At 44.5% G+C, this 14,026-nt stretch overlaps 1 protein-coding gene across 2 annotated transcripts in view; it reads left to right on the forward strand.

Moving 5' to 3' along the window:
* brip1 (BRCA1 interacting helicase 1) overlaps positions 1 to 12,492 on the forward strand; it is a 42,561-nt gene extending 30,069 nt beyond the window's left edge. For both annotated transcript variants that reach the window (XM_026192376.1, XM_026192375.1), the window contains exons 16-20: positions 300 to 421; positions 9,183 to 9,295; positions 9,375 to 9,457; positions 9,563 to 9,880; positions 11,502 to 12,492. In XM_026192376.1, the coding sequence (XP_026048161.1) occupies positions 300 to 421; positions 9,183 to 9,295; positions 9,375 to 9,457; positions 9,563 to 9,880; positions 11,502 to 12,232 (1,367 nt within the window). In that variant the 3' untranslated portion in view covers positions 12,233 to 12,492. The remainder of the gene's footprint in view (positions 1 to 299; positions 422 to 9,182; positions 9,296 to 9,374; positions 9,458 to 9,562; positions 9,881 to 11,501) is intronic.
* The last annotated feature ends 1,534 nt before the right edge of the window (positions 12,493 to 14,026 follow it).

Consider the following 14,026-nt stretch of genomic DNA (forward strand, 5'->3'; position numbering starts at 1 on the left):
CTGCAGGCCTACTTGTTGTTCCTAGAGTATTTAAAAGTCGAATGGGAGGCATAGGGGGTCATATGATTGTTGGGGATTTCTCTGCTTTCTTTGTTACATCTGTGTTTAGAGGCTAAAAAAGTAAATGACAGAAATTGTTTTACTATCCAAAAACTTGGATAATGAATCCTTCAAATGGATGCTAGATCTGCCCAGCATCCATTTCAATGAGTCGTACCACTCGAACATAGTTGCGCACCACATACACGCCTTCTCCCACGTCATGTTCACGGCTCATGGCGTGTGTTTGTTTGATACAGATGGTGCACTGCTGATTGCTGTGTGTAGGGGTAAAGTGAGCGAAGGGCTTGATTTTACGGACGACAACGCCAGGGCAGTAGTCGCCGTTGGAATTCCCTTCCCCAACATTAAAGACCTCCAGGCAAGTAGAATCCCAACAACAAGCTGTGGGGCGTGTGCTTCAGGGCTGCAGGAACTCGGGCTATAAAAATGTTGTAAGATTTTAATGTTATAAAATCCAAAATGTGAATCATTTTTACATAATTAGGCAAAACATGAAGTGTGATGTGATAGAAATCATTTTTTTAAAAAAGCGTTAGACATGTAACAGTATATGTAACATCTGCAGCTCTCCACCTGTTTATCACTGACACAGCGTCATCCACCTTTAACAGTGCCTGTGCAAAACCTGTAAAGCAGTTGTTTGTAAAGAAAGGGTGGCTTTGGCAGCACAGTGTAGGTTGGGCCTGTTTAGTTTGTAAGCATCTCCTTCTTTGCTCTTCAGTTTTTTCTCTTTGCCTCTGGTATTGAACACTTTGAACACGATAACTCACAGACATGAACGTGCACGCTCACACAAACACACACCAAATAAGAGCATCCCTTTTAGGTGATCCATGAAAAAGAATCCCAAAGCGATGTTGCCGTGTCTGGCCTGTCCTTAGCAGATAAAGTTGACCTTTAAGTTTGAGTCCCTTCCTCCCCTCCTGCCTCCCACTTTCCTCCCCTTGACTCCTTCTGATCCTGCTGTCAGAGCACAATGAAGCTTTCACTAACCTTTTCTGTCAGGGTAGAAAGATGTGTGGCTGATTGAGGCTTCCTCGGTCCTTTCACCTTTGCTTTTCACCTCAGCTGTCAGTTTCACCTCTGTCAGCTCTCAGGGCATGTCTTCAATTTTGCTGATTTTTCTTTATTTGTTTGATTTTTGGGGGGTGTTCTTGGTTTTAGCGTTGAAGAAGTGGGTCCAAGAGCTGTCCAAGCTCCCAGTTCACAGTTTTGTGCCAGTGTTAGTGTGAGAGGAGGTTTGGCTCTTTTGTACAGTTTTGCTGTGGTTTGGTTTTTGGTTGTACTGAATTATATGGTGTTATTTATTCATTCGGCTGACAAATTTATGGAATAAATACAATAAAAGCCGACTCACAGTATGTTGAAAGCGATGTTTCAGACAGGAAACAGGAACATAACACCGGGGGGAGGATTGAGGAAGCTAAAGCTAGTTAAGGGGGACGTGGAGCTGACCAAGCATGAAGATGCTGCATTTCTAATGACACACTGTGCATCAACAGCCTTTGTTTATTTGCAACATGCGCAGAGCTCCACAGACAGATCGCTGCTGCGTGACCAGGTGGCCTGCTGACACTCCTGCTTCTCACCGTGACTGTCCTTCATTTTTGCCTCCTTAGTTACACAACAAGAACACAGTTGTTAGCGTAGTTTTCCCCAGTGTCAGAACTGTAGTCACGTTAGACCCATCTATATCACTTATGTTTATACCAGCATTGCTAGCTTCCATTGTAGCAGAAGGAGCTAGTTCATTTTTATTAGTCTCAGCTTTATACAGCAATGTGACACAATGCATTTGGATGCAGTCTGACAGAAGTCATAAAAATGTCATTTATATTTGAAAAGACTGGCTGTCAAACGTTCTGTTTACTGTGGACTGAATGTGTTGGAATCCATAACGGTCTGCTTGTTTTCATCATCACTTTGAAACCTGACTTTCACATTGTCTTTCCATCTTTTTTGTACTGCACTCTAGTCGTGTTTCCGTCCTCTTCTTATCTTCTCTTTCAGCCACAGAGGCAGCCACCAGAGAAGCCCTGGGAGCTCTAAAGGTCTCTGAGCTAACCCCATTACACTGTTGAGAGGAAGAGGACATTGACACTAATGACTCTGAGCCTATGTAGCTAGCTCCCATAACATGCTAAACTAGCACACAGACCTCTGTCAGACACATAACAGCTGCTTTAAGGGACAGAAAAGTTCAAACAAACAAAAGTTATAATAATGTAGCCATTAACAGATCAGTCAATATTTGTAGATATGACAAAATAAAGTTTTCATGGGGTTCTGTGCAGAATGTATGAAGCACCTTGATTCTTTATTTTTCAGCCATTCGGTTGTAGATTTGCTGATGTGCTCGATATCACTGTCCAGTTTGTATGACCCTATTTTGCCCAAGCTTTCTCTATTAGGTCCAGTGGCTGCTAAACGAGCCCAAATCATTATCCCATTGCCACCGTGCTGACAGTTTGGTTTTTGTCAAACGTGGTGCTTTGCATCTGTCAAAAGGCCGTTGTTCCAGAAGTCACGAGGTTTGCAAACCTAAGCTGAGCTGCTACGTGCTGTCTCCTGACAGTTCTTAGTGCACTCTGGTAAACGTTTAAATTTTACATGCCAATTGAGGCCCGTAGAGTCTGAGATGTTGCTCTGAACATCAGGTGGACCTTATGATGAATTTGCAGGTACATCCACTCCTGGGAAGATTGTAGCATTGTGAGAACACACGGCTCTGTACTCCAGACCAGCACGCAGCCAAAGCTGTTACAGAACTTACCTGTAGTTGTACTAATGTTGTTTCTGAAACAGCTACAAAGAAGTGTGATCTTTGTCATGGTGCAGTTCTGCTCATTACACAGAGTGTGTGTCCTGAAGCCAGCCTCTTCTGTCCCCGGTCATAGCGACCCAATACACAGATGCACTGATAATTCTGACGTGTAGATGACGATCGAATAAGTGCCTCACGAGCTGATCATGTGACCTCTTCTTTCTCATATTAAAACGTTTTCTTTACTCACTGATTTTCCTGCCTTTAATTCCCAGGAGTAATGCTGCTTTCTCCCAGCAGTCTTAGTGTGTCTGGGTTTGTGCACACCTTTCATGTATTAGCACGCTATCACGTTTACTCCGCATGTCTCACAGTGACATTCCTTTAATGCATACAGGCTCACACACACATATGTGACATATCCTTACATAGTCACTTCCATGCACTAGTGCTAACCTGTGCATTCTCCTGAGAGCACAAATGGACCCAGACACATTAACGCATTCATTCTGCTGTTATACGACAGCACCCCATTGCTAGGATAAGAGGTGTAAGCCCCGTTCTCTCCATTTAAACTACTCCAGCGCTCTCGATGCCTGCGCGGCCTGCATTCCCAGACGGGCATAACCTGTAGAAGCTGGAGCACGTAGCATTTTACTGGCCTGTTGTGTTATTGTGACAAAGATCAAAGGTTGAACTTGAAAAGTCCTCTGCAGAGAAAGCCTTGCCAAAGGTGGTATTACATTTATGTTGAGTTTTTCCAATGGCATGTTTTTACAGTGAACAGTCACGTCCTGCGTGAGTAAGTCAAACAATAAGTAGGTTTAACAAGCAATAAAAAGACACTTACAACTGATAAGGCATCTCTCTCAGTTTAATGAAGAACACAGCCAACCTTTGTGGTTGCCCTTTATTAGAGACACGAGAGCATTTGCCTGTAAGCTTTTAAAACGAATGGATAACGGGGATTTTAGCAGAATGTTGGAGAGTTCATGGAACTCCTCAAGAATAGGTGCTGATGGATGCTCCAGGCATGCTCAAGCCACTGTACATGTGGCTTTGTCATCAGTAGCTGAAGTACTTCTACATAACACATGAGTATCCTTTGTTTAATCCTCGTTCTTCTTTTGTTAGTGCATTCTCGTGATATTATTCAGTAGTGTCTAAAACTCTGTTTATTCTCTCAGAGAAACAACACCAACCAACTGTCCGTGTTGTTAAAGCAGCTCTCAGACGTCTAATGCTAAAAACAAGCAACTGTGTGATCATGTGATCAAATGAGTCTAACCAGGGATTCATTAAAAGCTGTCCTGGTGGTGACTATGTTTTGTTTTTTTCACAAGAGCTATTTAAATATTGGTCCTAAATAATCCACACAGGTTGAAGATGATTTATCATCTACAGAAGGATGAACCATTTCAACATAAACGCTAAAGTTTACACTTTAAAAGATTTGCATGGTTGCACGTTACAGACGCATGTGTTTAAGGTTGAGACAGCTTTGTGTTTTAGCATGTTGTTGTTAGCTGAAGGTGTTATCGTAATGTATGCAGTTGCCCTTCTGTTACTGTTAACTCTGTTAGCACATTTAAAAAGAGCCTGGAAAAGTCCTGGGAGCGCGGCTGAAGTGTGATAGCTGCACCTACGCACAGCTGGTCCAGCTTTGACACACAGCATGCAGTCCTGGGGGTGGATAGATAGTCAGCCCCCCCGAAACCTCCAACCCTGCAGCAGCTCGGGGTCTGCTGTCTGCTTTGCATTTTGTGCAGCTCAGCGAACCCACACCCACCTGTCCGCACCCCACAATCATAGGATATTCTTCTAAATATGTTTTTTAGGGTAATATCACTGAGGAGCTGTCTCCAGGTCCAACATACTGTCACTTTCTTTTTTTTTTCAATATGTCATCGTGATGTCATTAGCTAGAGTAGCTTCCTTTCACCCAATTTTTTTACTAAATACATATCCGCACCTCAAAAACATGTTTCTTCAATTACATTGCAGCTCGCCAATTCCACCCTCACACGTCTGCTACTCCTTGTAGGTGCCGTGCGTGTCCTTTAATCCAAGCAGCTTTGAGATCTGGTAATCAAAGGTGGTAATCGTGGCTAAATCAAGACTGACTTAAGACAAAGACCAAAATGAAATTTAAAGAGGACTCGAGACCTTTAGTTAATGCCTACACTAGAGTCGAGCTGATTTTTTACCAAGAAAACTTGTGAAACAAAGATGACTTTGAAGCAGAAGTTCAGCTTCTACGTTCTTTTTGATGTGGTTTACCATTCACTGCCAACTTGAACTTAAGCGTCAGATCAGCAAGCTTCAACCTTACGCTCAGTCCCGCAGCCTGACTTTACTAGTATGGGCTCAAACTGGTCATAAATATTTTAGCGCGGTTAACTCGCACCGCGGTCCAGCCCCACGCACGGGGCGATCCTTGCTAACGGAGATTTGCCTCGTTGATGCGGTTATGGCTTTAATGCCATTTTAACGAGATTAACGCTGACAGCACTAAAATATTTTGTACTTGTAAATCAAATGTGTAGTTGTGAGTTTGTGAGTAGTTTGTAACCTTGTAAACCAAAATATCTGAAAATGTTATGTTTGTGCATCTTTAGATGAGAATTTGTTCGTGAGAATGTTTTTGTTAAGGTCTGCTTACAGACACGAAGCAAAGAACGACGTGTAAAACTCTGCACTCGCACACCGTGGCTGTGTGACTTTCAACTTACAAGTACAAATTTTGACCCAATTTTTCTTCCTTTCAGCTGATTGGCCAATGTCATGTCAGTCACAAATGTAACAATCCAATCAGAGAACAGATGGGTTTGGCTGTCAGTGATGCTATACTGAGCTTCAGGTCCTGGAAGGGGAAATGCCCTTTCACATGCCGGCGTTTTCCTTCATCAGCACAAGGAAAACATTCTGTGCGTGTCCGAGTTTGGTGAATTGTTGTTGCAGGTTTACGTGCTCACACAGGGACCTCCGGAGCCTTTTCAGCGGCTCTGTGGACCTCGGGGGGGGGGGGAAGCATTGTTGTGGAAATGACACACTCTTCACTAGTTGTGATAGTTACAAAGCTTTCTTCGTTATGAATGAGCCATACGTTTTTATTGAACGTTTGAAGATAATACAACACAAACTCTTGTAGAGGACATAAAGACAGAGAGATACATGCTTTGGAACGACAAGGATCAGGTGCATCTAGTACACGACAGAGCACAGTGGCCAGCGCAACAAGTTTTGGATCCTTAGCTCTTAGTCAGCGGTGAGTGCGTCTGTTGCGAAAGGGCCTTTATGCTGCACAGTGTGACTCGCAGCAGTGGTCCCGGGTCAGCCCTGACTGTGTGTTAAAGTAATAATGGTATTTCAACTTTATCCTTTCAACAGCTACCGAAGGTTAAGGGACCTAGCTTGTATGACCCCTATGGGATATTCCTATAGAGGTCCTCCAGCTTCAAACTGCGTTACCTGGAAATACAGTTTGAAGCTGGAGGACCTGAAGCTCAGTAAAGCACCCCACCGACAGCCAAACCCATCTGTTCTCTGATTGGATTGTTAAATTTGTGATTGACCAATCAGCTGAAAGCAAGAAAAATTCGTACTTGTAAGTTGAAACTCACACAGCATAAATGTATCTGTGAGCAGACCTTAACAAAAACAGTTTGTAACAAAGTCTCATCTGTGGATGCACAAACAACATTTTCTGATATTTTTGGTTACAAGGTTACAAAATCCAGCTCACAACTACGCATTTGAGTTACAAGTACAAAATATTTATGACCACAATTTGAGCCCATATACTAGTCATGGATATTTCCTTTGAGAGGAACAATTAAAGAATAAGTAGGTCTGTATGAAGCTCTAGTGTGAGCTGATCCATGAGCAGATTGGAGTGCGATAGCCTGATGTCCTAGTCTGATGTCCTGAGTGTGAGCACACACACACACGGAGGCTGTCGGAGACGAGCCGCTCAGCTGTCAGCTCGGCCACATGTGGCAGATGAGGCGCTCAGCAATCTCAGTGACAGGCACAAGATGTCCCGGACTGCCAGGGGCGTGCACGCTGACACTGACGTGCATGCACACGCCCTGCGTAAAATGTAGCTCAAACGGATGCGAATCATGCCTAGTGGTCAAATATATGTTTTTAGGGATGAACAGGTTGCTGTAGAGGACAAGGCAAAGGCAAGCGAGCGATCTCTTGACATTTTAACTAATCCCTTCTAGCTTGTGGTTTCTTGCACATTTGTTAGATTTGCTAGCAGCCAGGATTGGCTTTTTCACATATGCAACCTGTCATGTCAGATTGGACGATGACATGGGACAGACCAGGGATGTGATGGCTGGAACACTGAAACGGACTGTGATTGGATTTAGATGACACCACCGGCTCGAGGCTACCGGCCTTTCTCGGGCTCTAGAAGTAGATTCTTTAACTGCTTTGGTGTCTCACATGTTGGCAAACCTCTCACCGTGAACCCGGCAGCGTTTTCGAGACTTCCTGCGATACGGCCACACGGACGTCCCTCCTACTGAAAACCTCTGTTATTGTTTTAAATCTCTTGATAAGCGTCGGCTTGCAGTCTTCAACCTATAAAAACCTTTTTATTGGTTTTAGTGTGTTCCAAGGTAGCAGCAGGTGTTGCACGCATGTTTGCATGCTTGTTGGGTGAGGTGTGATTAGTCACAAACCAAGTTTAGGGTGACATTTAGGATTTCCTGTGACTCTGCTTGTTTGTTTACGCACACAAGCCCGGGAAGGCCACAGTGGCATTGCGTGATTGGCGTGAGGGAACAGCCCGTACCTGTCATGGCCCCGTGTTTGGTGGCTCTGGGCAAACACACGGTACCTGTCAAAAGCAGTTAGAGCCCCGTTCAGCAGCCTGCCCTGCACGGCATCCCGTCAGACGCCAGCTGAACTTTTCACTTGTCAATTCTGAAAGGTTAGCGCTAAAATCAGCAGCGACAGATGCAAATGGATGGATGCTTTCCTGGCATTTCTGCGCAGGGATGCTTCATGTCGCCTCGACCACCTTGTCTGCCCCCTCCTACCTCCGCTCTACTCTGTCATGGCCTCTCGTTAGCCCCTCTGTTACCCTTTCAGAATACATCTGTCTGTGCAGACGGGCAATACCTCACCACTTCAGGCTTCAAGCTTACTCATATTTCGGGGGAAGGTTTACCCAGTTGATGTTCTCCTTCATAGTCTGTTTTAATTCAATTTGTTCTTAATTATTAACTGTGCATGAATCCTTGTTACCAAAGGTGTTGCCATACAGTTATATGTATGGCAGGGTATTATGTTTGGCTGTAGTCAAATCAGAAACCCTTTCGTGACCAAGCTGTGATTTGTAACCCAGATATTTAGTTAGTTTTGTAAAGAAATGATCATTTCAGACATCCAGTAAAAACAAAAATCTAGACATTTTCAGTTTACAGCTCCTCCACACACATCGTAAACTCCCTGACTTTGTACTCTGGGTCTGAAGAAACCAGCCGTTTGTAGCTTGTTGTTTTTATTTGTTACCATTCTTTATATTTTTGGGTGTTTTAAAAACTGAATCAGTAAAATGAATATGGGGCAAAAAAAATCAAAACAAAGAGCAACAATAACCAAAATTTGATGCAAATTGCTGCCATCATGGGTCGTAGACCTCCAACTCCATACTTTGCTGGTTGCATCTCAGTCTTTCTCTGTTGAGCGTCCCGGGACACTCAACAGAGACACCTGCCGCACCACCGGCGACTGAAAGACGAGCCGTCTTCACTCGTTTTCAGTTTAGTTTGAGGAGCCCTCTGAGTTTTTACTCCAAATATTTTTATTGAGTTATTATGAATACAGTTTACGAAAAGAAAAGAAAAAAGGGAAACACAAAAACTGGTTACATTGAATAGAAAAAAGCTTCTCATGTTAGAACATAAGTAAAGGAAAAGAAAACAAACAAACAAAAATTAACAAAATACGAGCACACCCTTTCCTTATAAACACCACAGAAGTTAGCTGCAGCACCACTGAGCTTCATTAACAAGCCCTCGACGGACCCGTATGGAGTCATTTTGATTCATTAACTCGAGCTGTGCTTTACTGACTTACCTCCCCGACTCTTACCTCAGTCTGATTTTGGTGAACTCTGCCGTTGAGCCCTGGGCTGGCCGGGAATTGAACCCGACACTCACTGCCTAAAGGCATGTGACTGTCGTGTTGCCCTGATGTTTTGCTTTCACCGCTTCTTGTTTTTCATTTTAGCCTCGATGAAATGTTTTTGTATTTTTTTATTCCTGTTGTTTGTAAATATTCTCCATCAACACAAGTGACTTACAGACATTTAAAAGTTGTTCTGTTTGTGTTTCAGGTGGAACTGAAGATGAAGTACAATGACCTGCACTCTAAGTCCAGAGGTCTTCTCCCAGGCAGTCGCTGGTATGAGATTCAGGCCTACAGAGCCCTGAACCAGGCCCTGGGGAGGTAAACCTCTGCAGCTGCTTCAGATTTAAAACTGAGCCTTTTGCACTTCTAAATGAAAACTCCACACTTGATTTTACAGGTGCATTCGCCACAGGAATGACTGGGGAGCTCTAATTCTGGTGGATGATCGGTACAGGAATAATCCTAATAAGTACATCACAGGTACTCTGCACTATTCAGCCGCCCACTTTTACCACTAGATGGCACTGGTTATCCACTGCAAGATGTTTGCTAGCACTTGTCTCTGTTGTGTGTCTGTAATCTCAGGTCTGTCTAAATGGGTCCGCCAGCTTGTCCAGCATCACAACACCTTCAGCGACGCAATGCAGTCTTTGGTTGCATTCTCTCAGGTGCAGAAGAAGATGGATGGGGCTCCTGCTGACAGGCAGGCCATCAGCTCTACTGTCTCGTCTCCCAGCAGCCACCTAGCAGCCGCTGCAGAGGGACATAGTCTGCCTGAGGCTTCAGAACCTCAGATACCTATCTCATGTGTCAGACTACCTGAACCCCAGCAGCACTCAAGCCCCTCAGCCGACCTCGTTTGTTCCCATACACAGTTGAAAGCTGAACAGAAAGAAAAAGCAGGTGAGATTGATGGATCTGTTGAGAGACGAATTTTCGGGAAGATCAATATCTCTTTAAAGTCTTATTGAAGGACCTAAAAAATACAGCAGGTATAGATCTCGGATCATCAAAGCTGGGCTCTGTCCTCTCTGTTAAGGCCTGTCCAATAATGCTGCCTTGAATGGTACCGAGAGGTTTACATGAGCAGTAACGATGAAGTAACTGAGGGCCAAGTAGCAATGGAGGCACCCATAGTGTTTCCACCCTTTTCTTGTGCATATCATCCTCTTCTTTCTTCTTCTGCACTTGGGAAAATGTTTGATACAGTCCTGATTTTTCTTGATTTGTTTATTTTTGTCTGTGCCCAGATACTTTGCCACCAGTGACATGAAGATGTATTCCAGCTCAGGACTTATTTTTCATTAAAAATGTCAAAAACCTTCAAAGAATCACAAAAGTTATTATGTGGATTTTTAAAAGCGATCTGCTAAATCAGTGGCAAAGCTTTACGTTATCAGACCTGACTGTGGTGTGCTGCATTGTGTAAAAGCATACTAAATTTGACCAATAGGCTGTACAGCAGTAAGAACACGTGCCAATCAAATTCATGTTGCTTTAATGCGTCTCTTTTACCGGCACTTACGACGCCTTTAAAAAGATCAGTGAAGTAGCCGTGATGTCCGTGGACTCTCATGCATATGTAGAAAAAAACACGGAGAAGGGGCTTCGTTACCGTACAGGCAGCAGACGCGTACCGAACCGTGGCTATAGAGCTCCACTGAGACAGAGTGGGTTCGTTTCACAGTTCAGTCTTTCACATCTGTGTCCAACAATCTTGGGTGACCTGGTAGTCAGGTTGTTGCGTATCACACAGACTCCCTGATTTGAATTCCGGTTGGCTGAATGTCCTCACTTGTGTTTCAAATTGTGTAAATAAAGGTCAGAAAATAGAGAGATTTCTACCGCTTTCAGACGTCTTTTTCCTTCAGCAGATGTGTGGAAGGAGGTAATGTTAGATTTGCACGGTGTGAGGCAAGTCCAACTTAATTTTTCATGAATCGTGACCTTTTATGCACAGACGCTTTTGAAAGACGGGGATCAAAAGGTGCGTATCGTTTTTGTCAAGGGTGTGCCGGAGCATGACATCACGCGGAGGAAATACGCCGAGGTGACGTGTTTGCACATCGCCTTGGCGACGCCCATTGTCTTTGGGGTCATGACGAGGTTGAGCTGTTAGTCTGTTTGAGTTCAGTGTGGTGGATAGAGTGGTAGAGGAGCAGTAGCCCCCCCCACCCGTCATAGTTGGGAGTGGACGTTGGGGGCGGGGGGCCATGGGATCAGTTGAGTGGCTTGCCTCATTACTGTAAGGTCTTTTGCATGCCTGAGTGGCGCTGGAGCGAGCTGATGAGCAGATGTTGGACTGTTGCTTTTAATTAAATCCTCTTAACCTTTGTTCGGGCTCTATTGAGCGTATGCTCACGTTTGCTATATCTTTCTTTATAAACTGACCTCCTAGCACACACTGCTGACAGTCTCAAAACCTTGTCAGTATAAACGTGTGTTCTGTCAGTTTCGAGCTGCTTTAAGGAGAAAAAGTGTCCTTGTGAATGTTAAATTATGTCATTTTCTTTCCATGATGCAGACCAGTTGAAGAAGCAGCACCGTCCCTCAGAAGAGCCTCTCCCACTTCAAAAAAGAGCAGCGCTGCCTCTGTTCTCCATTTTCACCTCCAGCCCCACCAACCACACCTTCAGGAAGCCCATTTTTAAAAGAAGTGCACCGAGTAGTCCTGGCCAGGAAACGTCCAATTGTTGTGACGACAAAGAAAACCAGCAGATCGCCTCTGCATCACTGAAGACTAATGGTTCAGATGAAGCCAGAGGAGACCAAACCAGTCTGGCTCCAGAGCCCGCTCCAGTAACGGCCCCGCCCAGCTGTGAAAACGAACCACCTGCAGCAGGCAGTTCAGACGAAGACGAAAAGGACCAGACTGTGTTTTTTACTCCAGAACTTTTTGAGGGTGAAGGAGATGAAGGCGGTGCACAGGAGGAGACGAAGGCAGAGTCACTTCCAGAGTCGGTCCAAGGAGCAACGAGCACAGCCTCGGTGACCGAAGAGCTCCTCAGCTCTGAGCAGACCCACGTGCGAGGGCTCGCCTCGGCTCTGGATGGACAGAGTGCTGTTTCAGTCAGTGAGCAGAGCGCAGGACTGTCGCAGGGGAAGGAAGAAGTCAGAGGACAGAAGCAGTATGAGGAGGGAGAGGGTAGACAGAGAAGCAGCAGGCTGTCCAGGTCCAGACAGAACGTTTCCTCCACTCAAACAGGTCTAACTACTGCTCAGCAAGACGAGGCAGAAGGTCCTACACTACAATAAACATTCAAAATATGGAAACCAGATTCATGTTAAAATCAGCTGAGGTGCAATAGAAAGCCCTACATTCAGTTCATCATTTAGTCCTGTTTAATGATGTGTTTGTAGATTATGGGTGAGGAAGGGGAATGTTTTAGATGTCTGAGTGAACCAAAGACGGGCCTTTTTTCAGTCTCATTTACAACCATGTAATTATTTGTTGTGCAGTAAGTACAAATATTTGCATAAACTTTGTTAGTTCACAATAAAATTGTTCATCTCTATTCCTGTGGTGATTTTGTGACAATTTCTTTTAGTTTGATGTTTTTGTGTCTGTTTCAAACAGATATGAGTCTTACGCCGCTGGCAGCAGGTAGGTTGTGTGTTTATCATAGCTGAGTAAAGCTGGTTATTTGAAATAAAAACATAAACAGCTGTCAGTTTGTCACTAATTTGAACTTAAACTAATATTAATGTCAATAGTTGTCCTCTTCAACATGGCTGAGCAGCCATCAGTCCAGGCAGGCGAGTTAGAGTCATGTCAGCTCACGAGCGACGTAGAAACCAGTTTGATCTCAACTGGGCCAGATCAGCAAAACTAACAGCCACAAGGTTTCGCCTTTGCAGCGCCATGTTGGACCCCTGCTGGCGTCAGAACTGATAAGCCTTCATGGCGTGGATCCAGCTGAAAACGGCTCTGAGATTTTACAAACATGCCGACTGCACAGCCTCGGCGTCTCTTGTTCCACGGTTCGTTCCTGCGGCGCTGCCATTTGAGTCCAGTGGACTTAATGTTATGTTGAGAAAACACTTTCAGATGATTTGAGCTTCGTAACGTGGCGCCTTATCCTGCTGAACGCAGCCACAAAAGCCGGTTACGCTGTAGTCGTAAAGGGATGGATGTGGTCTGCAAAAGCACTCAGATAAGCTGTGGTATTTAAACGATGCTCAATTTGTACTAACGGGCCCAAAGTGTATCCTCTACACCTTAAACCACAACCAACCTGACCCACTGACACAAGGCACAATGGATCCATGTTGTAAAGTCTGAGCCCACCATCGGATGATGCAGCAACACATCATTTGTAGCCTCAGACTCCAGGAGTAACAGCTGCTGTGTTCAGAGATGCTCTTCTGCATATTGTAGTTTTTTAAATCTTTGTGATTCAAGCAGATTCTCTACAGATAGAAATAGTTTTTAGACGTCTGCACATCTGTGTAGTGCTGGTATCACCACAGTAGTGACCAGAACACAATTTATTGAAAAAATGGAGCATGGCCACCAGGCCCAGGGCTGCTCGACGTCCCTGCCAAAACATCCGAACCGCTCATCCAGATGAGGCTGGCATTGTCCCACTTTTCCGGCATCGCGCACTATTCAACAACAGCAAGTACAGCCGGTAACGTTCAGAAGGAAGTCGATAAAGAGTGAATTTGTTGTCCCATCCCTGCTGTGGTTCACTAGTTATTGACACGATCATTTCCATAGATTTGATTTCACTTCTGTGTGACTGACTCGCAGTTTGACGGTAACTCCTGCCGTCATCCTCCAGTTGTAGAGGAACAATTGGTATTTGTGGCTCGTGCGTGTGCATAGCAGACTGTGTAATCAGTGTAAAGGTCAGACTTGAGTGTTTGTGTCAAAAGAGGGCATGTCGTTTAATCAAACCAATGCTAAATACAGAATCATCAAACGGGCCGAGTTGAAAGGAGGCAGAACGATGACATTAAACGTGATTACGCTGATGTGATTCGTCTCATTACGGGATGAGCTTCACCAATGTGTGATTTGCACAGACGAGCAGAGTCGACAAGTGT

The sequence above is a fragment of the Astatotilapia calliptera genome, chromosome 14, assembly GCF_900246225.1.
Source record: "Astatotilapia calliptera chromosome 14, fAstCal1.2, whole genome shotgun sequence".
Lineage (NCBI taxonomy): Eukaryota > Metazoa > Chordata > Actinopteri > Cichliformes > Cichlidae > Astatotilapia > Astatotilapia calliptera.